Source organism: Pelecanus crispus, chromosome 13, assembly GCF_030463565.1.
Source record: "Pelecanus crispus isolate bPelCri1 chromosome 13, bPelCri1.pri, whole genome shotgun sequence".
In the NCBI taxonomy this organism is placed as follows: Eukaryota; Metazoa; Chordata; class Aves; order Pelecaniformes; family Pelecanidae; genus Pelecanus; species Pelecanus crispus.
In genome coordinates, this window is record NC_134655.1 from 17,755,150 (window position 1) to 17,781,843 (window position 26,694).

At 60.2% G+C, this 26,694-nt stretch overlaps 1 protein-coding gene across 1 annotated transcript; it reads left to right on the forward strand.

Annotated features, from left to right (window-relative positions):
- Positions 1-21,491: 21,491 nt before the first annotated feature.
- Positions 21,492-26,683, forward strand: XKRX (XK related X-linked). Its single transcript, XM_075720739.1, has 3 exons — positions 21,492-21,898; positions 24,119-24,378; positions 25,938-26,683. The coding sequence occupies exons 1-3, from the start codon at positions 21,609-21,611 to the stop codon at positions 26,681-26,683; spliced, it is 1,296 nt and encodes a 431-aa protein (XP_075576854.1). The 5' UTR covers positions 21,492-21,608.
- The last annotated feature ends 11 nt before the right edge of the window (positions 26,684-26,694 follow it).

Below are 26,694 nucleotides of genomic sequence, written 5' to 3' on the forward strand. Positions count from 1 at the left end.
CCAAGGCAGGGGGACCACGAGGGGCAGGTCCCAGGGAGCATTTTGCACAATACAGCCCAGTTGGGACCCATCACCACTTCAACTAGCATCAGAAACTAATTATCCAGTACATCAGCCAAGCTCTCAGCAGGCTGCCAACCAGGGCACGAACAGAGCGGCCCGAGAGATTGCTGTGAACTACTCACAACTTGGGACAGTCCATTAAATCCTTTCACAAAACAGTTTCTATGTCCTGTAACCTTTGTTTTTAATGTTCATAGCGATGGAGGCTTTTGAACCTCAGTCCCTGGCAGGTAGCTTAGCAGGAGAGGGAGCCAGCCTCCCCACTAACCTTGGGACACACCCTAACCCTTGCTGCTTTTTTTTTTTAACCACTCATTTTTGCAATGTTCTTTGCTTCTTCTGCCATCGTGTGGCCAGTTAGAGGATGAGAGCTGTGGTTGGCAGAATGCGCAATCAGCTTGCCGTGTCTAAAAACTGTTTTACGGATTTTTATAATAGCCGGTGGAGTATGAAGTCAATGGAGATGCATTACTTCTCTTCAAGGTCCATCCCACCTCCTGACGAGTACTACAGGTTTATCTTACTGCCGTGATGGCTTGAAGTAGGTCTTGTTAATCCAACTGTTTAGATTGACAGCCAATTTATTGTAAGGGCATGACCTCCCTGTTGACTTGTTGCTTGTGGAGCTCCTGCTGACATGGGGCAGGAGGATCAGGGGAAGGGCGCTCACTGCTGACCACCACCTCAGCTACCTGCTTTCAAAGCAATGCTTTTCCCCCTGAGGACTGTTCCAGGGCCACCTCCATCTGCAAAAGTCTGAGTTCATGCTCAGGGCTGCTGCAGTCATGCCACTCTGCAGAGACTGGCAGGGGTCTGTCCCTGCCCACAAGTACATCAGTACATTCCAGGAACCCTTTCCTGCCTTCCCTGGGGGATGCCAAAGATGAGCTGACAACACCATTTTTTTGCTCCCCTTCTTCCTTATTGCCCTCTACAACTACCTGAAAGGAGGCTGTAGTGAGGTGGGTGCTGGGCTCTTCTCCCAAGTAGCTAGCAATAGGATGAGAGGAAATGGCCTCAAGTTGCATCAGGGGAGGTTTAAACTGGATATTAGGAAAAATTTCTTCACAGAAAGAGTGGTCAAGCATTGAAACAGGCTACCCAGAGAGGTGGTGAAGTCACCATCCCTGGAAGTGTTCAGAAAACAGGTAGACATGGCACTTTGGGACATGGCTTAGTGGACACGGTGGTGTTGGGCTGATGATCTTAGAGGTCCTTTCCAACCTTAACGATTCTATTCTAGTTTTACTTTCATTAAAAAAAACAATCCAGCCACCAAACCAGGAAACATGAAATTAACTATTACTCTACCCTTAATTGGTTTAGTGGTGGACTTGGTAGTGTTAAGTTAATGGTTGGACTGGATGATCTTAAAGGTCTTTTCCAACCTAAACTATTCTATGATTCTCCTGAATGGGGCAGATCTGTCACTGATTTGGTGACAAATGTTGTTTCATAAGAAGCGAGAACCTTTTTGCCAACAGATCCCAAGACAGAATCCCCGTCTGTTCACACCCAAGACTCTCAAATCCACCCTCCAGTGGTCTTTGCTTACCCTGCCAGCATGGGGCTGACCGATGGGCACAGGACCAGGAGCTGGCTTTCTGAAAGTAGCCAAAATGACCCAAACACTGTATCACCTGGAGTCCTACACATGGCCTCTAGCTGCCGACATCTCTGGGTATTTCTCATTGCCTCTCATGAGGGCGGGGGGTAGGCTTCATCCTCCCCTCACACCCATCTGCCTGGAAAAAGCAGGTCTTGGCTGGGACGGGCCAGCAAGTGCTCAGCATGCCATCAAGGGTGTTACAAGGAGGGATTACATCATACTTGCAAAACACCCACAAGGGAAGGAAGCCAGTAACTCCGTCTGTGGCGGGGTTTGCATGGGGGCATGCCTCAGTGCTTCCCTTGGAGCCTGCGCATCCCGGCCCCCACCCCCGGATCAGCAGGGCCTGACAAACACCAGTGGTGGAGCATCACGCCATGCCGGTTTCCAAAGTCCTGCCTCACAGCCTGTGCCAAAAACATCTGCTTCAGATTTACAACTTACTCTGGGAAGTCACAACCTGCAGCAGGGACCTGCCAGGGAGTGCTCTGGGCTTTCGCCAGCCTTCCCAGAAAAAGGAATAGACAAGTTCAGAGCCTGCACTAAGCATCCATGCTGCGGTGTCCATTGAGCTAAGGGATTTGCACATGCTTTCCTCCACCCCAAGTCCATTTCAAATCAATTTATCGCTCCACCAGCAGCTTTCTTTGCTGGAGCAGGGCACAGGGTTCAGATGCTGGTAGCTGCAAGCCTGTGCAGCAGTTGTACCTTGCAACCTATAAACTCAAGGCCAGCAAAAAACACAGCGAAAGACCTACAAAATCATCCCCAAAACCTCTTCCTAGAGCTGCACTATGTATGGAAGGTGGGTTGCAAAGTCTAACGCAGAGCACAGCTTGGGTAGCAAGAAAAAGATTTACATCACAGGTCAGGGATTTGGGCTAGAGTCTTGCTAAACCCAGCTGCACTGAAATATAAATGCAGTTTAATAAGGTGAAAGTTCTCTCACAGACAAGGCCTGAGCTCCGATTGCTGCAGAAGAATTTAAAATGAAAACTTGTGGTTAATAAATTGCCTCTTGATCCCGTATCCAGTGATATTCTGTAGCAAAAGCCCTTCTAATTAATACACTGATAGTCTTTCTCAAGAGGGATTTTCCCCTCATAGTCTGAAACAACCTGTCCAAAAATGCAGCGACTGATAATTTATGAAAGAGAAGGACTACCAATTTTAGTTAACAGAATTTCCCTTTTTAAAAGCAAGCTTTTTATAAGGGGGGGGGGGGGGGGGGGAGCACGGACACAAGTATATTTGGTACATGATGTGACAAATCTATATGCCTCAGATTCCAGCACATTCCCTTGTGCCCGGAGACAAATACATCCATTAAATAAATTTGATTATATCCTTCCCTCCTCCTGCCAGCAATAATGTCTCCAACAAGGCTCATTTAACCTAGAACAGAAAAGTTTTCATATTTTCTTAATTTCTAGTCCTTGTTACCTTCTCTTCCCCTGCGAAGTCTTAATAGCCTCTTTCATAACAATCAAGAGAAGCTTGGGGAGTTACTCTCACCTAATTAAGCCTTGTTTTTTTCTAACAGTTCTGCAGAATACATGACAGCAAACACTCCAGCTCTCATTTTTTATGTAATACAACAGAGGATCCACAACTGATAGCAAAAACCCAAAAGAAACCCTATGCACGGTTATTCATTGTTCAATGTGTGCAACCTCTGAGAGCTGGAGGAGGGTGAAAGCTGCCCAATATCACATGCTGGCATTTTTCAGCTCAGTATTGTGAATGATCTCAAGAAAATTGGCTGTGCCCTAGTGCAATTACCCAGGGAAAAACAACAACAAAAAAAAGTATTTCCCACCACTTCCTTTTTCTGACTGAGCTAGGAAACTGCCACAAGAGCATGCTGGCACCCAGCCTACCTGAGTCAGAGGGTAGGAGCTGCAAGTATGAGAAAGTGTACATAACAACCAACTTCTCAAGCTCAAAAAAAAAAAAAACCAAACCACCAACCCTGCTCCAGGCTTTTATCAACCCAAACACCCATTCCAAGGTTTAAAATCCACTAACCTTGCTATATGTATTTGTTTAAGTATACACATACTGTAACCAGGTTTCAGCAACAGCATAACCTGAGAAAGAGCCTCACACCTTAGCACTGCCTGATTAGCACATTTGGAATACCTCCAGCCCTATCCCAAGGGATAGCAGAGCCAGGGAGCAGAGTCTACTCACCTCCCCACCAGCCACTGCTACTGTAGGGCAAGAAATTTTTTTTTTTTTTTACCTTTGCTTCAGAACAGAGAGGGGAGAGCTGCATGCAAAAGACTTTCACCATCCCAAGCCCCAGGCTCTAACCCCAGGACAGCCCTGGGCTGGCCCTGGCTGTATATATGCCCTACAACATGTGGTGGGATTTACAGGGAGGCTGACAGGGAATGAGGAGCACCTGCAGGCACCCCACAGGATGCAACCTGTTGCATTTGCCTTGCAAAACAACTTCTAGCAAGGATCGCTTGCACTTGCACTTAATTGCCTTTATAGCCCTAAATCAATGTTCAAATTCCAGTGCTCTCAAAAACTGCTTCCTGGCTCCTTCTTCTGTAATTTGGGCTTAGTGAAGGAGTGAACAAGGAACCATCAGGTTTTTCACATAATCAGAAATCTCTGTCTCTTCATTAAGTTGTTTTTCCTCATCAGGCCTGGCTGCTGCTGGGTCATACCACCCCATGGCTTCCCAATAAGTGGAGCACCCCAGGACCGGGCTCACCTTCCCCGTCCTGCCCCTTGGAGTGTGGCGCATCCTCGCTGCAGGCATGGGGAAGGCTGACTCCCAAAGGATCTCTGCATCCCAAAGCTGGAAATGATGGTGAGACCTACAATGGTTCACACTCCTCTGGAAAGGCTCATATGAGGGGAAAAAATACACAATTGCATTTTTATTAATAAAATACAACAGTGGATGTACAGCAGGAGAGATACCTGAGGACATGGTTTAGTCTAGTCTACCCTTGATTGGCTTAGAGTAGACTTGGTAGTGTAGGTTAATGGTTCGACTGGATGATCTTAAAGGTCTTTTCCAACCTAAACGATTCTATGATTCTATGATCTTAACACCAGCTTGCTGTGGGGGGACCTCCTGCCCTGTCCACACTTGTGGGACAAGTCAAGGGCTCTCAGAGGAGCTCTCAGAGTCAACATAGCCTTCTCCACCCTCTCCTGGGGGTAGAGAGGAGCAAGAAGGGGTTAAAGAAATAGAGTTTAATTGCTAGCTAAGCCCAGCCAGTGGGCAGAAAGCAAAGCATAAAGAAGTGGGAGAAAACACAGCAGGGCTGTGGGTGCAGCCGGAGGGGCCGTCAGCCTCGCCGCATGGTCCCGTCTGCCAGGCTCTCCTCCAGGTCTTCTGGCTGCCTGGAAAGCTTGGTGATGTGATGTGCACGGGAGGGCTCAGCAGCTTTTTTAGCACTGACCAAGCAATGCTCTTCCCACCCGTCTTCTCAAAAGAGCAATAGTCTCTCTCCTACCCTCCAAATTTCAGCCCACGCAGTTAAATTTTCATAGCAATAACAGGCAGCAGGAAAAAATCGGATTGTGCAAAGTGATGTCAGTATGAGGAGGTGGGACCGGCCATGCCCCGGTGTAGGTGTATACCCGCAGGCACTCGCTGAAACATCTCTTCATCTCCTCCTGGCACTATACAAACCATCACCAGCTTTTGCAAAGCTCAGACAAGTGCAGCCTCCCTCCTTCCCTCCATCCTTCAGGCTTAGAAGGACACATGCCATGGAGAGGGCTGCTGGTGGCCGTGCTGGCAGCCACGGGTTCCCCGAATGAGCACCATCAAGGGGAAGTGGGCTGCAGACGTGCAAAACTCACACATGCTTCTGCATCACCAGTTGGCAACAAATGCAGCCGCAGCCCACGCTAAGGCACCACAAAACCGCTCGTGGAAGCAGAAGCCAGGTTTTGCCTAACCCGACCCTCCTGAGACAGCTCCTCTGGAAATCTGAAAAGAAGGATGTGCTAGGTAATATAAGAATGCTTAAATGCAAAGCACAGTTGTGTCACCCAGCTGGCTCCAGTCCTGCCTGCAGAAAATGCTACTGAAATGCTGCCAGCAGGCAGTGCCACCGAGGATCATACCTCCCAGAGACCTCCGCCCCTTGCTGGTTATCCAGCTACCCGGCTGTAAGATGAATAGGAGGAGGAGTGTGATGGAAAAAGGAGCCCTGCCGCCCTGCCTGCCCCAAGCATGCACCCCCTGCTACAGCCGCTGCTTTTCATGTGTGCCAGCAGCAGCCCAGCCTGTTAATTAATATATTTCAGTTTATCTTTGATCAAATAGATCTCAAGATCTCATTTCTGAGATGGTTCTGGCTTTCAGGTAGACCATTTTTAACACGGAGTTGTTGCTGCTCACCTTCTAAAGAAGGGAAAAGTCGTATTGCTGGTCGGTGCAGACCAGGATTGTCTCCTGGTTGTAGTAGGGATTAGCTGCTCTACAGCCATGGGAACACCAGGATAAGGGGGTTTGATTTTGAAATATGTTTGAACTGCCTGTCTGCACAACTCCCTGGAGATCATTATGTTAGGGGAAAGTGCGTTCAATCAACCTAACTGGTTTCTTACAGCTGGCTCCCAGGGAAAGTTTCATTCAGCTGCCCAGCAGCGCCAGCCGGGCCAGTTCTGCCTTTGGACTTGTCATCACCTGTCTGCCATCTTCTCCAGCTTTGGGTGTCACACGGGGCACGCTGTGTCCCCGCATGGCTGCCGGTGCCCATGCCGAGGAGCCGCGCCGCCAGGAGCCGCAGGGAGCACCAGCGGCTGCCAGCCAGCCCCGATGGACGCTCCCAAACCTGCTCAGCTCCCACTTCCCACGCAGTTTTGGAGCCATGACGAGCAAGGCCCAGCCCCAGCCGGCCATGGGCTGGTTTGGGGTGCCAGCTGTTTGGGAGGGCTTGGCCTCCTCCCAGATGTGGTGGGTGTGCGAGAAGCAGCCATTAATCTGTATTAATCTGTGCTCTTGTTATTTACAATTTATTTACCATGAATCCCTATAGTCACTGGCAGTTGAATCTGGCAGAGTTAGACAGAACTTTACAGCAGACTGGCACGGCAGAGTAGCCAGAATTTCTCTTCTTTAGTAAAGAACTAAAAGACTTCAGCAAAGCCTTTGACACCGTCTCCCACAGCATTCTCCTAAGGAAGCTGGCGGCTCATGCCTTGGATGGGCGTACTCTTTGCTGGGTAAAAAACTGGCTGGGTGGCCAAACCCAGAGAGTTGTGGTGAATGGAGTTAAATCCAGTTGGCGACCGGTCACAAGCGGTGTTCCCCAGGGCTCTGTTTTGGGGCCAGTCTTGTTTAATATCTTTATCAACAATCTGGATGAGGGGATTGAGTGCACCCTTAATAAGTTTGCAGATGACACCAAGTTGGGTGGGAGTGTCAATCTGCTGGAGGGTAGGATGGCCCTGCAGAGGGACCTGGACAGGCTGGATCGATGGACTGAGGCGAACTGTATGAGGTTCAACAAGGCTCAGTGCCGGGTCCTGCACTTGGGTCACAACCACCCCATGCAACGCTACAGGCTTGGGGAAGAGTGGCTGGAAAGCTGCCTGGCCGAAAAGGACCTGGGGTTGTTGGTTTACAGCTGGCTGAACATGAGCCAGCAGTGTGCCCAGGTTGCCAAGAAGGCCAACAGCATCCTGGCTTGTATCAGGAATAGCGTGGCCAGCAGGAGCAGGGAGGTGATTGTCCCCCTGTACTCGGCGCTGGTGAGGCCACACCTCGAGTACTGTGTCCAGTTTTGGGCCCCTCAGTACAAGAAGGACATTGAGGTGCTGGAGCGTGTCCAGAGAAGGGCAATGAAGCTGGTGAAGGGTCTGGAGCACAAGTCTTTTGGGGAGCAGCTGAAAGAACTAGGATTGTTTAGCCTGGAGAAGAGAAGGCTGAGGGGAGACCTTATTGCTCTCTACAACTGCCTGAAAGGAGGGTGTAGTGAGGTGGGTGTTGGTCTCTTCTCCCACGTAGTTAGCAATAGGACAAGAGGAAATGGGCTCAAGCTGCACCAGGGGATGTTTAGATTGGATATTAGGAAAAGTTTCTTCACGGAAAGAGTGGTCAAGCATTGGAACAGGCTGCCCAGAGAGGTGGTGGAGTCACCATCCCCGGAGGTGTTCAGAAAACGGGCAGACGTGGCACTTCAGGACATGGTGTAGTGGGCATGGTGGTGTTGGGTTGATGGTTGGACTGATGATCTTAGAGGTCCTTTCCAACCATAATGATTCCTAGTTTTACTTTCATTAAAAAAACCAATCCAGCCACCAAGCCAGGAAACATGAAATTAATTATTACTCTACCCTTAAATTGGTTTAGTGGTGGACTTGGTAATATTAGGTTAATGGTTGGACTGGATGATCTTAAAGGTCTTTTCCAGCCTATGATTCTATGATTCTTTTCCCTTTTCAGCCCTTCCAAGGAAAGGACTTTAGTGGTTTTTCTTCCCCTGGACCAAAAAAGCATTGGCTGTTAACCAGTAATCATGGGAGCAGAGGTGACTCAGGCACTGCTGCTGAGCATAGTTCAAGTCCCAACACTGCTGCAGCTGTGAAGGGAAAACTGCTGCACTCCTGACTTCATGTGAAGTGTTTCCAGGGCTGACAATTGGTTTCCCTGCATGAGCACCCAGCCAGAGCCGGGCAGCACGAGCCCTCCGGCACGGCCCAGTCCCCGCAACAGCGTGGCTCTGCCAGACACAGTGTGTGTCGCAGAATTGTTGTGTTGGGATGTGATGCTGCTCGTCCTCCCGTCTCAGAGCTGAGCTGAGCACAGATCAGGGACCACCCTGGGCTGCAGGGTGCCAGGCTGTCAGTGACACGGGAGGATTTTGTGTCACCTGCACGTCACCACTGTCCCTCCTGGGAGCATGGCAGGATCGGGAGGAGCGATCCTGGGGAAGGAGCCTCCAGCAGCCTCCACCACCAGCTGCCATTGAACAAAGCCTTCACCGACAGGCTGCAAGGATGCACAGAGAACACAGGCATCAGCCTTCCCCACCGTGTGAGGGGGCTCCTGACAGCCCTGCCAGATGTGGCTGGGGGCCGGCTGAAGCTCTCCCGCAGACCACCCATGACTGCCCTTCCACCTTCACCAGCAGGAAATTAGACTTGTCCAGGCAGCAGCCACAACTGAATGATGGGCCAAGTCAGCCCCTGACCTGTGAAGACAGCTTTGCCTGGGCATAGGTCAATTCAAGAGACAGGCTTCTACCCTGGGGTATTTGTTCCCATCTTCCTCTCTTCCACAGTCTCAGACAGGTTCAGACCGAGTCTTCCACAGAATACTAACACAGGGTCGGCAAGTGGCCGGCTGTTCCCTTTTCAGACAGATTTGCAGCCTGGCTGCCAGGGAGGCGTCTTACAAAGGGACTTTTGGCTCACTCCTGCGGCTCCCTGGTTTTCAAGGCATGCGGAGGACAGCGATGCTGTTCATGCCCCAGGACCCATTGCCCAGGACTGCCAGCCCTGGCCAAGCACCCCAGAAGCCCTGCACGAGCATGGGTCCTGCTGCCACTGCCATCTGGGGTCCCTTGGGACCACACATCCCCTGGGACGTGCCTTCCTGCTCAGGGGACGATGGCGGACTGCTGCTTCCTCTGCTCTTGCCTCATCTTCAGAGCCAGCATCACCCGGCGGTACAAGTCTGGGCAGGAAGGGAAGCGGTCAGGCGCTAACACAGGGGCCAAGGGTCCAGCCTGGCAGCCCGCGCTGGGCGAGGGCTCCAAGGACACCCCCGGCTCCAGCACCGTGCACTCGCGTGGCCTCCCCGCATCCCACCCGAAGGCAGAGGCGGCAGCGTCCGCCTCCCCAAGAGCCCCCACCTCGCCCTGCAGCAGCACTTGCTGATGCCCGTGCTGTGCCCCCGCGCCAAGCACCACGTGGGCAAGGGCTCCTGCGCAGCTCACGTCCCGCTGCCCGCAGGCCAGACCCTCCCCGACGCTTTTCAGCAAAATCTGTCCTGGGAAATACCAACCAAAAGTGCTCGAGACCTCCTCACACTGCGGCTCCACGGCAGGCTCCTGCGACTTGATTTTCTTCTTGATTTTCTTCTTCTTTTTCTTTTTCATGCCCCGCGCTAGATGGAGAAATACAAAATTTCAGGCAGCGCATCTGGGGAAGGATGTATTTGTCACCAAACCGGCCGAGAGGACTGCTGCTGGCACATCTGCAGCCCTCCATCACCTCCGCGCATCAACCCCTGCGGCGAGGCCCAGCGACGTCTCTCCTCTCCCCCGGTCACGCTCCCACGACCCCGCTCGGCTGATCTGCAGGCAAAGCTCAGGGAGACGGCGGGGACCAGGGGTCCGGCACGCCGCCCCGCTGCCGGGTCCCCAAACCGCCCCGCAGGGTGTCCCTGGGGGTCCTGGTGCCAGCAGCCCCCCCGCGGCCCCCTCTCACCTGGGTCGGGGGTGGCCATGCCGGTGGGCGCGGGCTCCTCCTGCCCGACCCTGTTGGGGGGCAGCAGCCCCCCGGCAGCCCCGGCTCGGCTGTCGCCCCCTCCTCCCGGTCCCTCCGGCTGCTCGGCTGGGCTTGGCTGCCCCGAGCCCCTCTTCCTCACCTTCCCCTTCCTCTTCCTCCTCGCGGCGCCCTTCGCGCTCCCCTCCTGGGCAAGGGGAGGGGGATGAGGGGGAGGCGGCGGAGCCCCCTTCCGCCCCGTCCCACCCCGGGGGGGGGTCACTCACCGGGGGGAGGAGGCGGCGGATGGGCCGGTGCTGCCCGCTGTCCCCCGCGCCGCCCCGGGCAGCCCCCGCGGGGGGCGGCGGGTCCCTGGGGGGCGAGAGCAGGGCGGGGCGTGGGGGCCAGCGCCGCGGCGGCGGGAGGGGGCTCGGCGCCCACCCGCGGGGAGGGGGCTCGGCACCCACCTGCGGGCTGCCCGCGGGCCGGGGCCGGGCGGCGGAGCGGCGGCGGGCGGCGGCAGCGGGGCGGCGGGGGCGGCGCGGAGCAGCCAGCGCAGGCCCTGCAGGGCGGCCCGGGCCGGGCCCCGCTCGGCAGCGCAGGGCTCCTGGGGGCCGAGGGGCAGAGGGGAGGGTGAGCCCCGGCGGGGAGCCGGGAACGGGGAGCCGGGGGGAGCCGGGAGGAGCGGGGAGGAGCGGGGAAGCCCCGCACTCACGATGCGGCAGGGCGAGCGGTTCGCGTTGACCAGCCGCTCCAGGGCCAGGCGCTCGATCAGCTCGCAGGGCAGCAGGGCGGCCGCCGCGTCTTGCTTGTTGGCCAGCCTGGGGTGCCGGGAGAGCGGAGCGCGGCCGTCACCCCGGCCTCCGGGCGCCTCGCTGCTCGACGGCGGGGCAGGGTGGGTGCTTTTGCCCAGCTTGGCTGCGATTTGGCCAAGCGCTGCCCTGGCCCGCACTAGACCCCCCTCCCCAGCCCCTCTCCAGGGATGCTCCCCGCTCCCGAGCACCGCGGGGGTCCCCACGTCCCAGCCCCCTGGGCACCGCATCCCCGCAGCAGCCCGGCCACGCTCCCCACGGCGCCAGCGACACGTTCCCACTCCCTCCCCACCCCAAACCTTACAGGTCGCATCCCGGGGACTCGGCCTTACAGTAAGATGGGCTTCCCGGAGACGTCGGGATGGCTCAGGATGCGACTCAGGACCTTGCGGGCCTCCTCCATCCGCGCCAGGTCACTGGAGTCCAGGACGAAGATGAGCCCGTGGGCCGCGCCGTAGTGGCCGCGCCAGGCGCTGCGGGAGCGCTGGCCCCCGGGCAGGTCCACCAGCGTCACCTCGAACCTGTCCACCCGCAGGCGGGTCTGGCCGGGCTGCGCCGTGGGCAGCACCTTGCCGGCCAGCGCTGCGCGCGGGGAGAGAGGGCAGAGAGCTGGTGCAGCGAGCCCAGGAGCATCCCTGCGGCATGTGCCTCATCCTGCCCCGGCCACATCCCCGCTCCCGCTCCCAGGGCTGCCCAGGGCACAGCACAAGACGCTTCCCCAGCCCAGCAGCTGTATTTCAAGGGTCTCAGTCCTTCAAGGCTCAAGCACTTGGTTGCAAAGGAGTGTAAAGCTGCTGCCTCCGGCCAACGCCAGCTCCGAGGCCATGCTGCTCCTCACCTCTCTCTATGTCCATGATGACGGAGGTTTTCCCCGCGTTGTCCAGCCCCACAACGAGGAGGGTCACCTTTCTGGGGAGCGACAACAGCGGGTGAGCATCCCAGAGAAAGGCTGTGCTCCCTGGGGAGCAGTGACCACTGCTGGCCCCGGGGCTCTCAGGCAAGGGACCGTGCGCACGGCGGCCGCGCTTTGGCCAGGAGAGGGGCAGGACGGTGACACGGGCTCTGGCTGAGCTGGGGGCGAGGACAGGGACGGTCCCCAGTGCCCGGAAGAAGACGAGGGCAGGCACAGGTGCCTGGAGCCACCCTGGCATTGCGGAACCTTCAATGCACTTCCTATGGCAAAGATTTATTTTCAGATCGTATAGGATTGAGCAATGATATGCACAGGCCAAAATTATTTTTTGCGCGAACAGTTAATGATTGCTCTTGGTGTCCTTCCGCGTCAGTGAGTTATGGGTATACGTGGCTAGAGAGAGGCAGCAAGGACATTTTATGAGCTTCTGCCTGGGCTCAGGAGGTTTTTCCTGTTGCTAAACAGCCCTATTTGGTCTCCAGCGACACACTCCACTGGAGCCACGCGCAAAACGTTTTCCGTGTGGCTGATAAGCCACGGTAGTCATTCGCAGCGTCGTTTTCTTCCTTAAACATACAGACCAGGCTGCGTGGACGGCGCGGCTCCACCTCCGGCATTACGGCAACATGTCCTTGTTGGCGGGAGAGGACCATAGACCCCCTCACCGCCCGCAGTGGCTGTCCGGGCTGGTGCAGTGCCGTCCACAGGGGATTAACCCGGGTCTCCTGACACATGCGAACACGGCAGGTGTTTCAGTTTGTCCTCCCCAGCTTTCCTGGGGAGCTGCTGACTTTGCACAGGGGGAATCCTGCTGGGAGCGTTCCCCGCATGCACACCCCATGCCTGCCTTGCTCCCCTGCCTGCCCAGCTCCTGCCTGCTGGAGGGGTAGCGAGGACACGCGTGTGCCTTGCTCCGCAGTTTGGGGATGGTTCCTGCAGCGGGCACTGCTCTCACAGTGGTACCGCACCGGTGTTCTCACCGATAATCGCACAGGTAAATGTTGTGCCTCCCGGGGAGCCCCGAGGAGCGGGCACGGGGACCTACCTGATGGGCTCCTGTATGGCCTGCAGCCACGACCAGCAGTGGGAGAAGAGGTGGAACATGCTTGGCAGCCCCACGCAGAGGAATGGCCTGTCTTCGGCACCTACGAAGCGAGCAGCCCGGCGTGTCTCTGTGCTTCGTCCTCCTGCCAGTGCCTCCTCCTCATGATGGGGAGCATCTCACCTCGGGGTGCCCTGTCCCACGGCCCAGCACTGCCGCCTCCAGCCTGGTGTGCACAAGCCAAGCCGGGGGACAAAAGCCAGCCCCCCGGGCAATACCCCACGGGCATGGACCCCTCAGCCGGACCCTGCCCTGGCAGCCCCTTCTTGCATCGCAGGAATGCCAGTCAGGCTCTCACCCGCTCGTCCCTGCCAAGCAGCCCCTGCTCACATCCCCTTTGCGTAGCAGCTGCTTAAATCTAATCTGGATTTAAATTACTTACTCCTCGCAGCCTCCTTAATCCTGGTGGGTCAACCTGGGCTGGTGGCCACTGGGACATGGAGTGCCGTGGGGCTGCCCGCCGTGCCGGGCGGCATGGCACAGCACTGCATCACCCACCCGCCTGGCGCTGGGCAGCCTCATGCCTCCATCGCCGGCTTAAATGGCTTGTGGTGGGGACATCGCCTGACAGCCCACGTGGGGCTTCCAGCTGAATTAGTGTCTCCTCTAACAAATGGCGTCCCTGGCTCGTCGCTGCTTAATCCCCGCTCAGACGTTTCTCCGCAGACCCTGCAAGGAGCAGCCCCTGCCCGGTGTGCACAGCTCTGCTGCCCACCCAGGGGTCCCCTCCACGCCGGGCTGGGGGACATCGCCGCTCACTGCTGGTATTTTGTGCCCTAGTAAAGCACCCCCTGAGCAGCAGCAGGTCCTGTGCCGCTCGGAATAGAAATACCAACCAGCCCGAGCAGGCGCCTGGCCGGGAGCAGGGAGGTGGTGGGGGCCCTTGGACAGCAAGGGCAGGGAGCGGAGCCAAAAAGTCCCAACTCCATGATTTGTGTCCCCAAAGCTCTTATCTTGCTCCTCAGGTTTCCTGCTGCTTCCCCCAGCCGGGGCTGCCCTCCCTGGCATGCTGCCGCTGCTGCGTGCGGAGAGGCCGCATAGGGATCTCTGAGCCTCAGGAGCTTTGGGTGGGGGGAATGGGGTCCAGAGAGACAAGGACATGAGAGCCACCAAAAGCCACACTGGGGAGCAAACAGGGATCCTGCTGGCTCACATCGGTCCACGCTAAACCACCCAGCGCCAGCAGCACTACCTTGACCAGCCGAGCCCCAGCCATGAGCCAAGGATGCCGAGACGCTGCCAGGCGTCCCACATCTCCGGGATGGCCCTGGGGGTGCAAGCCCAAGGCTGGGCATGGCCCCTCGCTCCAACCCTGCAAGTGGCTGGGAAGCTCGGCACCCGCCCCTGGGCAAGGGAGCTGCACCGGAGCTGTGCCACGGGCAGGGAGCCACACATGGTTAATGATTGATGGAGGAAGTTTCGGTACCGGTATCATGGCCACATGCAACAATATTTGGGGTGACTGTTCACCCCCACACCTCTGATGGCGGGGCGGTGGCCGCACCCCAGCTGCCTTAGCCCTGTCCCCAGCCTTTCCCGGTTCGCTCCCGTGCCTGTGCTGGCAGCCTGCCGGAACCAGCGGCAGTGCCAGGCAGCACGGGGCTGGGAAGCCTTTTGCAGAATTAGCCGTAGCAGGGCTGAAGTGGCTTGCTGGAAGCGTCAGTGCCTTTGTGCCTCGGGGTGGGCAGGGGACAGGAAGAGGCACGACCACGACTGCTATAAATAGGGAAGCGCCATGTGGCAGGCAGCCCTGGAGGCAACGGCACGGCCTCCCTGAGGGGCGGCAAGAGCTCGTCTCCTTCCAGCACTGATGGATTCCAGAGGTCCAAAATCCCTGGCCAAACTGGCCCCTCTGGATGCACACACACCAGGCTCGACAGCCGGGAAAACCTCAAAATCCACCCCAAATCTGGTGAATCCCACACCTGACTCCGGAGAGGCAGCGTGAGGGTGAAGCCCGGATCGATGGGAGTTTTGCCGGGCCTGGGCTCAGGTTGCAGCGCGGGCGGCTGGCCCTTCTCCGGGGTGCAGCCAGAGCCCCTCTGCCAGCACCGCGGGGACCCCCGGGCAGTGCCAGTGGGGACCCGCAGCAGCCGTCTGGGTTTCCTTGGCGACTGTTGCCAGGTGAGAAACTCTAAGGCAGAATTTATTATCTTGGCGGAAAACCGGAGATGTTCCTCGCCAGAGCTGTTACCGGACTGTGCCCCAGCAGCGTGCCAGGCTGGACCCCCTAGTGCTGCCGGTGCCAGCGGGAGCCCCCGAGGGAGGGCTGTGCCCGGGGTGCGGGGGCTGCTCAGCCCCTGGCATCGCTTCCTGAAAGGCGGCACGTGTTTTGGGGCTATTTCTGCCCGCTGGAGTGTCGCAGGCGAGGGAAGGAGGCGAAACCACAGGGACCGCGGAGAAGCGCAGATGGACGCGGGCTGGCGGGCTGCCCTGCCTTGGCTTCCCTAGACCCCGTGAGTACGTGCCCGAGCCGGCATCGGGCACACCGGGACCCCTGCCCGGGAACGCCGGGGTGAGGAACAGAGTGGGGGGGACGGCAGTGGCAGGGCTGGGGGAGCTCGCACATGGGGAATGACAGCTTGCAAGGGAAAGCGGCAGGCAGTGCAGAGCTATAGGGGCTGCCTATAGCATTTACCGAGAGCCTTGAGCAGGGGTGGCACCAAACCCGAGGTGATGGCAAGAACCAAAAAGTCCCGGCGGAAATATTTACAAGCAAGCTGTCCTGCTTTGCTTGGGACCTCATTGTCCCTGCCCAAAAAAGCATCCGTGGTAGGGCAAGGACATGCACAGGCTTTAGGGAGGGACTCATCTTTCTATTTAACGCGTCAGACGACGGCAGCAGCACGGTAGATATGCAAATAGCCGCATCGTCCCTTTAAATCCCAGCACGGCTCTGGAGGCTAACGATAACCCCGGATCATACGAGCTCCTAAATCCCAAGAGCTAATTACAGGTGAACGCCCTGCGGTCAGGCTGGAAACACAAGATAATTACAGCCTGTGCCATGGAGACTTGTTGGTGATGAATTGGGGCACCGGCAATGCTTGCTGGCTGGCTGGTGTGGTGGCAGGGAGCGCAGCTGGTCCACAAAGTGCCGGCGCGGAGGCCGTGGTGTGAACCGGGCGCACTCCCTGCCACCAGGCCAGCAACCATTTTGCAAGCTATTTTGGGCAAGGGAGAGTGTTTTTCTGGAGCACTCTTTGCCCCCCCGCCACTGGTACCACCAGCCTGAGGCAGACGCAGAAGCAGGGGAGGAAGCGTGCAGGTTGCTGGTTGCTTTTCACCCAATTTCTGGCCAGGTGCTCCCCGGCCAGAGCACACACGAATTCATGGGAGAGGCTTGGATTTCAGCGCAAGGTCCTGTGCCGGGGTTTGCTCTGCTCGCTGCTGCACGGGGAAGCTGCCAGCTCACTCCTGTGCCATGCACGCAGCTCGGAGATGCCCCTGCGATGGCTACAAGCCCTTCCCGGGCTCCTACGGTGGTTTTGCTGAGAGCATTACAGGGCTCCTGCTGCTTTCCTGCAGCAAAGCATGGGGAAAATGAGGGTGTAAACCATCCCTCCTGCCTGGCAGCACGCCTGGGCATGCGCAGTCGCAGCCTGGCTGGGTTAGCACGCGTCCAGGGCTGTATACTTTTACAGCAGGTGAGACTGGGGGAATCGGGTCAGTAAAAGTAATTTTAACCCTTCCTGCCTGGTTTAGTGTTACAGCATCACCTGCTGCCTGAGCTGGGATTGTAGCCAAAGAGGCATGACTTCAAAATGTATAATTAACACAAAAACCTATAAATGCACCAGAAGAAGGTAACTGCGTTTTCTTGGTAAAGAATTTAAGCTGTGAGGCAGCAGTGGCATGGCCCATGCCAGAGGAGCACCCAGGCTCTGGCAGCACTGATCCGGCGGTGGGCTCAGCACAGCCTCCTGCCTGCACTGAGATTTAGAGGGGTGAGGTCCTCAGGGCAGACGCAAGTTTTTCTCCCAGCAGGATAAGGGAGAGAAGCTGGACAAGGAAACGGAGCGGCAAAAGCAGTCGCATGATGAAGCAAATGGAAAAAAATATTTCCCCAACCAGAAACTGTTCTACAGACTCCTGGGGCAGGAAAAAATACAGCTGAGTTATTGAGAAAGCAATGCAAAATCCAAACAGTTTAGGCTGTGAAAGCCAGTCATTTGCAAAGATATTTCCAAACTAAGTAAAAAGTTCCTCTCTCACAGGCTCCTGGGAACCCTGCAGCGGCCAGCCCCGCCGGTCGGGGCAGCGTGGCTCCGTGTCCCCTGCTCACTGCGTGTCGAGCTGGGAACACTTTGTGATTTCCACTTCATCCAGCACACGGGGTCTTTTGGGGATCAACACATCCCCACCATCTCTCCGTGGGGCACCGGCTGAATATTTCCTCCTCAGCACAAAGTGGGGAGGTTTCACATCCGAAAAGGCAGCCGGGGGGGAGCACGGCCATCCCCACACCCTGAGCAGCTGCCTCCGCCTCGGTGTGCAGGGCTATATTTGGGAAGCCGGCAGCGTGCGCTTGGCATGTCCCAACGAGCGCTCTGGGAGCCATGTCTGCTCCGGGTCCTAGTGCGGTGGCAGTGCCCAGGGAGAGGAGAGGAGAGCTTGCGGGAGCGTGCCAGCAGCTCTCCCCACCCGGGCTCTTTAAAGGCGCTGGCGAGGAGCTCCCTGCCATTTCCAAACGGCTTTTCTCTTCTCCTTTTACAGGAGCCGAGCCGCCAAGCAGGCGTGTGTCAAGCAGACGTGGCTATTTTCAGAGTGAGAGCTGGTGAGGGAGCCTGCTCCCACAGCCCGGGCTCTCACACACAAATGCCCTCGCGCGTCCGCAGGCGTGCAAGGGGCTGGAAAAACTGCACAGCAAATCCCACGTCTCCTATGGCGAGCAGCCACCGCTGCCACAGCCCTGTGTTCAAAGTGCATTGTGTGAACACTGGGATTAAAAAAATAATGAAGGCTGGGATTAAGAAAATAATGAAGCTGGGATGCTCTCCAGGACAGGGCAGACATTTATGGGAACAGGAGAACTGAAGTCTGCACATGGTGGCAGGACTCGGGCTGGAGCCTTGGGCATCCCTGGGTGGGGGGGGATGCCTGCAGCAGGGCACGGTGCAGGGACTCGGGCGGCACCGTGCCGTCCTTGTGCAGGGAAAACGGTGTTTTCTCCTTCCCTCTGCCTTTCTTTCCTCGTCCAGCTCCCAACAGTGAGGTCTGCAGAACACATGAGCTTCTAGGTGCTGCTGTTACATAAATAACATGCCACCCACCTAAAAACCTTCACTTTCTTATGTGGCCCTAGAGAGACCAGCACAGTCCCCCTCCGTTTGGCACCTCGGGTTATACCCTGACGGGCACTTCCATGGCAGCTTCGTATTGCATTGGAGGTCGCTTCACCCGTCCGGACCGCGGCTCCGCAGCCCAGGGGCTGTTCTGCTCCCGGGAGGGCTCAGAGCGAGGGCTGGCCAGCAGCTGCCCCCTCCGCTGGCCCAGGATCCGGCCGCCGCGCTTGGGAACACCTGGGTGGGATGTCCCCAGCGCCCGGGCAGTCCCTCCCGGCTTGCTGCGGCTCCGGGTCAGCCGCAGCGTCACGGGGTGTCCGTGCAGCCCAGGCCACGCTGGGGTTGCAGGCAGGGGTGCAGGCGTTGAGCCGGCAGGTACAGGGAGTGGCAGAGGCGGGAGGGCAGGCGCGCTCGCTGATGCTATCTGTGACACAGATCGCTTTTACGGCCTGATGTTTACAGCGCTGAGCCGCGGACAGGTAGGGTTAGGCTTGAGGGGTGACTCACAGCATGAAGCAGAAAACAGCCCGCTGCCTCTCCGCGCTTGGGTCAGAAAATGGGGTAATAACTGGTGCGGAAAGCGCCGTGAGGCTTCGTCCCTCCGTTCCCCTGACAGCTGCTGGGGCTCCTGGACGCAGGACTGGAATCCTTGGCTGCTTAAACAATTGCTCTTAAGTATTTCATCATGAAGCAGGGGAAGATGAAATTAAAAATATGATGAGTTGGAGCCCAGGCATTGCTCAGCCGAGGGCTTGGTGACCTGCCAGACTCCTGCGGGATGCTTTTAATTTGGATAAATGGAAGTTGCATAAATGGTATAAATTGCACGTTGCTCTTGCTGCTAATACAGAGGTGTGGGCGCAGTTGGCAGTGCCGCACGGTGCGCCGTCGCCGGCTGAGTGCCCAGCCGGGCTGCGTGCCGGGGCCGGTGCAGCCATTGCCCGTGCACAGCTCCCATCCCGGGAGTCCGCAGCAGGAACCCGGCTGCTGGGCAGGCTCCTTCACTTGGACGCCGTTCCCTTTGCCCTCTGCCCTGCTAGGTTTTTTTTTGGAGAGGCTGTTTTCCAAAAACAGCTTGAAAATATGTAACTATCATACCACGGCTGAGCGGTCACACGTAGGTCTCCCAGCCCCGCCGGTCGGGCCAGTCCCTATGAGGTCATGGGGTTTGTGGTTTCCCGGAGCAGCTGCTCAGCGTTGGAAGGAAAAGCGCTGAGCAGCTGCAGCGACGGGGATTGCTTCTGTGCGGGAGCTGCCCTTGGCGGAGACGCGGCCTCCAAGGTCTCAGGCGGTTTTATTCCCAGCTCGGCCGCTGTTAAGCCCGATAGCCCTGGTAACGCTTCCAGCCCGGTAAAATGGGGGAGAGTGGGGTTTGGGGGGGGGTTCATGCTTTTGGCTTGCGCGGGGCCAGGCAAGCAACGGGCACAGCGTCCTTGCCGTTAGCGTGGGCACCTCCTTGCCAGCTGGCCTGGCTGCCAAGGGATGAACACTGAGTGCCTTTTAAAAGTTACCTAAGACTTCCCAGTCTCCCCAAACCGGGGAAAATTGGCCGACCTCAAACACTCCTTGCCTTGTCCCACCTCTCCCAGCCAGCCGGCGTGTGCCCAGGCTGGACTGAGTAACCTGGCAGGCAGCGCGCGCTCGGGCCCGGCAGCTCGTGAGCCTCGGCGTGCCGGCAGCTGCCTGCGCTCACACCGCGGCGTGCAGGGGAAAGGCAGGCAGGGCTGGCGCTGGGGGCACTGCGCATGCCGGGCGGAGCGGCGAGCCCCACGGCCGTCGACGCGGGGAGCAGCCCTGCCAGCCTTGTGTTCCCACCGCCGCGCCGGCGACCCAGGTGCGGAGCTGAGCTGGCCTGCAGCAGCGGTGGGACAGACAGGAGGGACACGGGGCGGAGCAGCAGGCTCAGCGATGTGAGGTCTGGCTCCGTCAGCGAGTCCATACGTCCCAGCACCTTGCAGGAGATGGGAAAAGCACCCTCTTGCTCAGCTGTAGGCCGAGGTGGTCTTCGCTGCCTCCTACCCAGGTGCAGGAGCATCCAGGATGCAGGAGCCACACCTCCCCCGTAACGTCCTACCCAAATCTTGAGGCCAGCCCTGCACACACACCCCCCAGCTGCCTGCCGGACCCCAAGGGGTGCCTCTGTCACAGCTCGGCTTGCAAGATACCAAAACGCTCCCTGCCTGGGCAACACCCTTCCTCCCACACGCTGCCCCACGAAGCGCAGGGCCACGGGCCGGCGGGTGCCCTGGCCCAGCCCCACGCACCCGTCCCTGGGGCTGGAGCTCGGGGTCAGCCCCCGGCGCTGGGGCGGTGGTGGGTGCAGGCAGCGCTCGGGCAGAGGGCTGGTAAAAGCCGCAGGGCCAGCTGCAGGCAGGGCTGGCACCCACGCTGGCACCCTCCTGCCCCATGGCGGGACCCCACCGGCCCTGGGGCTGCCTGACAGCTCTCCCCGGGGGGGACCCCCACCTTGCTGCACCTCGGGGGGCTTGTGGCTGCCAGGGCCCAGTTGGGCCAGGACTCGGTGGAGGGGTCCTGGGGGGGACCCCAGCGGCTCGGGGGCACTCAGGGTGTAGCACGGGGGCTGGCAGGGCTGGGGCTGGGGGAGTGGGGGCTCCCAGGGTGGGTGCTGCAGGGGGGTCCTGGGCTGGCAGGTGGGTGCTGGGGTGTGGGTCCTGGCCGTGCTGGGGGTGCTGAGGCAGGGGGTCCCGGCAGAGACGGGCAGCCCCGGGGCGGAGGATCCTGGGCAAAGACGGGGGCGCTGGGGCAGGGGTGCGGGCGTCCTGGGGCAGGGGGCTCCGCGCCTGGGGGGGGGGGGGGGGGGACCTGGGCAGAGCGGCGGGGGGGTCCCCGGGGCAGGGGGTGGCGGGCCTGGCCGGGGGACCCCGGGACGGGGGCTCGGGGCCCGGCGGGGCGTCCCGCCCCCTCTACCGGTCGGGGCGGGCGCGGAGCGGGACGGCCCCGCCCCGCCGGGGCGCGCTCGGCTCGGTTCGGCGCGGCTCGGTTGGGCTCGGTTGGGCTCGGCGCGGCTCGGTTGGGCTCGGTTGGGCTCGGCGCGGCTCGGTTGGGCTCGGCGCGGCTCGGTTGGGCTCGGTTGGGCTCGGCGCGGCTCGGTTGGGCTCGGTTGGGCTCGGCGCGGCTCGGCTCGGTTCGGCGCGGCTCGGTTGGGCTCGGTTGGGCTCGGCGCGGCTCGGTTGGGCTCGGCGCGGCTCGGTTGGGCTCGGTTGGGCTCGGCGCGGCTCGGTTGGGCTCGGCGCGGCGGGGCCGGGCCAGGGCTGCCCGTCGGGGCACCGCTCCGCCCCGCCCCGCCCCGCCCCGCCCCGCCCGCAGCGCGGCTCTTCTCTCCGCTGCAGCCCGGGATGGCGCCGCGGCGGGGCTGAGCCGCCGGGCCGGGCCGGGCCGGGCCGGGGCCGGGATGGACGGCCCGAGCGGGGGCTGCCCGCCCGCCGCCCCGTCGCGGGCGAAGCTGCCGCTGGGCATCGTCTTCTCGACGGCGCTCTTCTGCGGGGAGGGGGCGGCCGCCGCCGTCCTCTGCTTCTCCTACGGCCACTCCGACGACCGCTTCTGGCTGGCGCTCACCGTCTTCTTCGTGCTCTGGCCCTCCGTCCTGGTGCAGCTCACCCTCATCTTCGTGCACCGCGACCTCAGCCGCGACCGCCCCCTCGTCCTGCTCATGCACCTGCTCCAGCTCGGGCCCATCATCAGGTGAGCGCCGCGGGGGGGGCGGGCACCCCCGGTTGCACCCCCGGTTGCACCCCCGGTTGCACCCCCGGCGGGCCCCGGGTGAGAGCAGGGAGCGGGGGCCGGGCGGGGCCGGGCGCTGGCTGTCGGCAGAAATCTGTCCGTGCGGCGAACCCCGGCGTGCCCAGAGCTGCTCCTGCAGGCTCCCGGTCCCCGTCCTCCCCGGGGACGCCGCTGTTCCCGGGGCCTGCTGTCCGGCCGCCCCTCCCCGGCGGTGCTGCCGGGGGGTGCTGCTTGCGCTCCTGCTGCTGCGCCCCCGCTCCGGGCAGCACTGGGCTCTGCCAGCCTGTTGCACCTCAGCTGCTGCAAAGGTTCCTCGCACGGTCGCTTTCCGCAGTCAGCGTTTCCCTCCGCCTTCGGGCTTTGCCATCGTCTTGCTTAGGCTGCGAGCGCATGCCCACGTCCCGGCTGGGGTGCCTGAGGGTGACTGGGAACAGGGGTTCCGCTCCCCGGGCCTGGGACAAGGAGGGGTTATGGGACATGGAGGAGAGGAGCTGGGCGCAGGAGTGGGGCTGGCATGGGAGCTGGGGGGCAGCCGGACCCTGCCGGGGAGAGGAGGGCGAAGGGGTAGGTGTTGCACAAGCTGGAGAGGTGCTGATCTCTCACTCCTCGGGAATGCTGCGGTGCCTCCCCAGGCTGCCATCACCACCCGGGCCGTCCCGCTCGGCAAGAGCGCACAGGGGGTGCAGCGAGCGGCATGGCACAGCCGCCATCTCCATGGGGCTCCTTCCCCATGGGCACGCCGGCAGCCACGCTGCGGGGCGTGCCATACCCACAGAACTGCAAAAACCCTGCGGCCTGCGCCGCACTTCCTCTGTCGCCGGAAACAAGCAAGGTGCCGGGGGCGTCCTCATCACCGTGGTTCGTCTTCAGAGGCGGCTTGGGGAGCCTCGCCTCGGCACCACCAGCCCTCGGAGGGGCTGTGGGCCCACCTCAGCCCGCGCGGGCCCACAGTGGTGCCGCAGCTCTCACCGCACCGACCACAGCTGCCTGAGATGGTTACGATGGCGCTTGGCTGCTTGCAAGTGCCAGCCAGAGCCGCTCGGGGGGGGCTGCTTCGGTCTTTCGGTCCAGCTCCTTGTCCGGAGATGGAGCCCAGCCTGTTGAGAAGCTCTGGCAGGGCACTGGGAGCCGGCTGGGACTGCCCGTGAAGCCGGGCCTTTTGGATGAAACCATTTCCCGTTAGAGTCTGCAATGAGCCACGAACGCTGGCCTGATCTGGCAAGAGAATTTATCCAAAAACCTCATTCCATTTGGGTCTGAAACAGAGCAACTTCTGCTGTCCTAATGAGGGCTCATAAATAATGACCTCCTGTTGGTCCCAGAGCCAGCTTGTCCCCGGGTGGCAGCCAAGCCCGTCGGCTGGATCGTCCTCTGCTGATCGCCTCTGGCCCACGCACACCCACCTGCACGGCGGTGTGCGGAGGGGCTGGGGGTCCCGCTGCCCGCTGGCCTTGCAGCGGGGAGCAGCGTGGGTGAAACCCGCCTCCCCTGCCTGCCCCTTAGCGTGCCCCGCGGGGAGGGGGCCACGGAAGCGTTGTCTTATCTGCTCGTGGCCCCCTTAGCGTACCCCGCGGGGAGGGGGCCACGGAAGCGTTGTCTTATCTGCTCGTGGCACACCCGGCTTCATCCTGCGCTCCCCTTCCTGCCATCCCCACCAAGAAGGAAGCATAGACGACTTCTGCTCAAGCGGAGAGATCAAAGACAGTATCAGAAAGTTTCTGTTGCCTCTGCTTAGAGGAAGAGATGCTTTTTGTGCCAGTGGGGAAAACGGAGCCCGAGGGTGATTAATCCCTTCCTGTAGCTCTAGCTCCCAGCAGAGCTAAAGTTTCCATACCCTGGATGCTGCGCCTCTTGCAGCGGTTGTTGCACCCCTCGCTTGGGCAGTTGTTGCCCCCCTGCCCCACACGCTTCACCCGGAGCGGAGGAGCAGCCGCCGGGCATCCCCGTGGTCCTGGTGTGACCCTGCCCTCACGCTGACATCCCAGGATCCCGCCCTTGTCCTGATATCCCAGGGCCAGGGGCTGCCCCCAGCACTGCTGAACAGTTGCCCAAATCAGTTGGGCCGCACCTGGCAGGAGCGGGGTCCGGCCGGCACCGGACGAGGCGGGGCTGGAGGTGCGGGGAGCGGGGCCGTGGGGCGGCGGGGAGGCTGGCGGGGTGACGGCTGCCACGTCCCCGCAGGTGCGTGGAAGCCTTGGTGGTGTACTGCTGGTCGGGGAAGGAAGAGGAGCCCTACGTCACCATCACCCGCAAGCGGCGGCTGCGGAAAGGCTACGAGGTGGAGATGGAGCAGGAGGTGGGCCACTCCATGCGCCGGCTGGCCACGCACCGCAACGCCTTCAAGCGCATGGCGGTCATCCAGGCCTTCCTGGGCTCCACCCCGCAGCTCACCCTCCAGCTCTACATCAGCGTCCTGGAGAAGTACGTCCCCGCCGCCCGAGGTAAGGGTGCCTGGCACGTGGGCCCCCCGGCGTCGTGCAGGCAGGACCGCAGCAGGGCACGGTGGCAGCTCCGTAGCCGCCTGTGCCGGTGTGGCATCCGAACGGAGCTCTGGGGGGGGTTGCTGGGGGCACAGCTGCCGCTGGACTCCCCTAAATGTGGAGCGCAACCCACAGAGGTTGGGCACGTGTCTGTCCCCCGGCTTGCTTTCCCCACACTCAGCGCTCTGCTTTCCAGCCTGAAGTGAGGATGGGGAGAGCGGGAAGAGCTGGCCGTGACCGAGGCGCCAGCTCTGCTCCCAGCTCCGGTGCTTGCGGACATCTGCCCTACGGAGCCGTGCCACCCCCAGTGCCCTGTCCCGTAGAGATGCCGTGCCCCTGCCCCGGGCTGCCCCAATCTGCCTTAGTTACGGGGTTTTTCAGGCTAGCTACGGCCTCTGGCTTCCCCGTGCTCCCTCCGTTGGATCTATTTCTGTGCCTTTCCCAACAGCCGGAGCTCCCAGCCCAGCGCTCCCACTCCCAAGCTCCCTTGCCTGCTCCCGGGCTGTTTATGTGCCTGGGGGCTGGATGTGCCGGAGCAAGCTTTTAACTCCCACTTCAGCGTGCTACCGAGCCACGCACGCAGGGGTGCTCTTGCACCTTTCCCATTGTAGCGCCCGGTGAAGGAGCCGCCCTCGCCAACCCTCTCCCGGCTGTTCTGGGAGTCCAGCCTTGCCCTCCGTGCCCACGGCAGGTGCATGGGAAGGGGAACATGGGAGATGCCCCACAGAAACCCCCTCCTTGGCCATGGCCCCCTGCAAGGGCGTTTTGGGGGAGTAGGAACAGCAGAGGCAGGAAGACGAGCGCTCCTCCAGCAGCAGAAGCGGGAAGCAAATCCCGGTTGACACGTTTTGGGCGATTCCCTCGCAGCTCGGGTGTCTCAGCTCAGCCCCACAGCTTGCAGCTGCCACCGCCGGCACGGCACGACCGCGACCAGCCACGCGCTTCCCTTTTTCTCTGTCGTGGTTTTCCTGGCTGCGCTGAATGCGAGCAGCTGCTGGTGTTCCCTACAAATGACCTTGGCTTTGCAGCCCCCAGACAAGGGTGGCTCTCGAGATGCTCCCGGGGGGAATGGTCGGCTACGGTGCTGCAGCTCTTGGCCCGGGTGAGGGCAGGGGGACGCCTGGAACACAGACCGTGCCCCGCTCCCCCTTGAGCAGAATTTCTTGCACAGGGCGGGGGGTTGGTGCCTGGTTCAAGCACAGGAACAGCCCCAGTCTGGCAAAGGCTTCTGGTTTATTGGTGTAGGGACAAAAATCTGGGAGCAGAGCCTCCTGCTGCCTGCAGTGCTCCCCCACAGCCACCCCATCGCGGGGACTGTCACCACCAGCCACGAGCTGCTCACACTGAGCCTCCTGCTACAAGTCCCAGTGCTTGGCACCCCGCACTTTGCACCTGGGGTTGGCACCCCATGCTTCACCCCCGGGGTTGGCACCCCATGCTTTGCACCTGGGGCAGCAGAGAGGCTGGGCACACGGCCCGGTCCCCAGCACTGCCTGACTCCCCTGCCTCTCCCTCTGCAGCCGTCCTCATGGGCATCTGCCTGGTGTCGGTCACCTACGGGGCACTGGTCTGCAACATCCTGGCCATCCAGGTCAAGTACGATGACTACAAGGTCCAGCTGCGGCCGCTGGCCTTCCTCTGCATTGTGCTGTGGCGCAGCCTGGAGATCTCCACTCGCGTGGCCGTCCTCGTGCTCTTCAGCACCGTCTTCAAACTCTGGATCATCCCCATTGCCCTGGCCAACCTGCTGGTGGTCTTCTTCTTGCCCTGGGTGCAGTTCTGGCGGAGCGGCACCCGCCTGCCCGACAACGTCGAGAAGAACTTCAGCCGGGTGGGCACGGTGGTGGTGCTCTGTGCCTTCACCCTCCTCTACGCCAGCATCAACGTGTTCTGCTGGTCGGCCGTGCAGCTCAAGCTGGCCGACCGGGACCTCATTGACAAGTCGCAGAACTGGGCCCAGCTGGCCATGTACTACGTGGCCCGGCTGGCGGAAAACACGGCCCTCGTCATCCTCTGGTACTTCTTCAAGACGGACGTCTACGAGAACATCTGCACCCCGCTGCTGGTGGTGCAGCTGCTCCTCGGCTACTGCCTGGGCATCTACTTCATGCTCCTCTTCTTCCAGTACCTGCACCCCTGCCGCCAGCTCTTCCGGCACAACGTCGCCGACTTCCTGCACTGCGTCTGCTGCCGCCGGCACCCACCGGGGACCCCTCTGCACCTCCAGGCACCCCATGAGCCCGGCGTGAGGCACAGCATCGTCTGAGGCACGGCCAG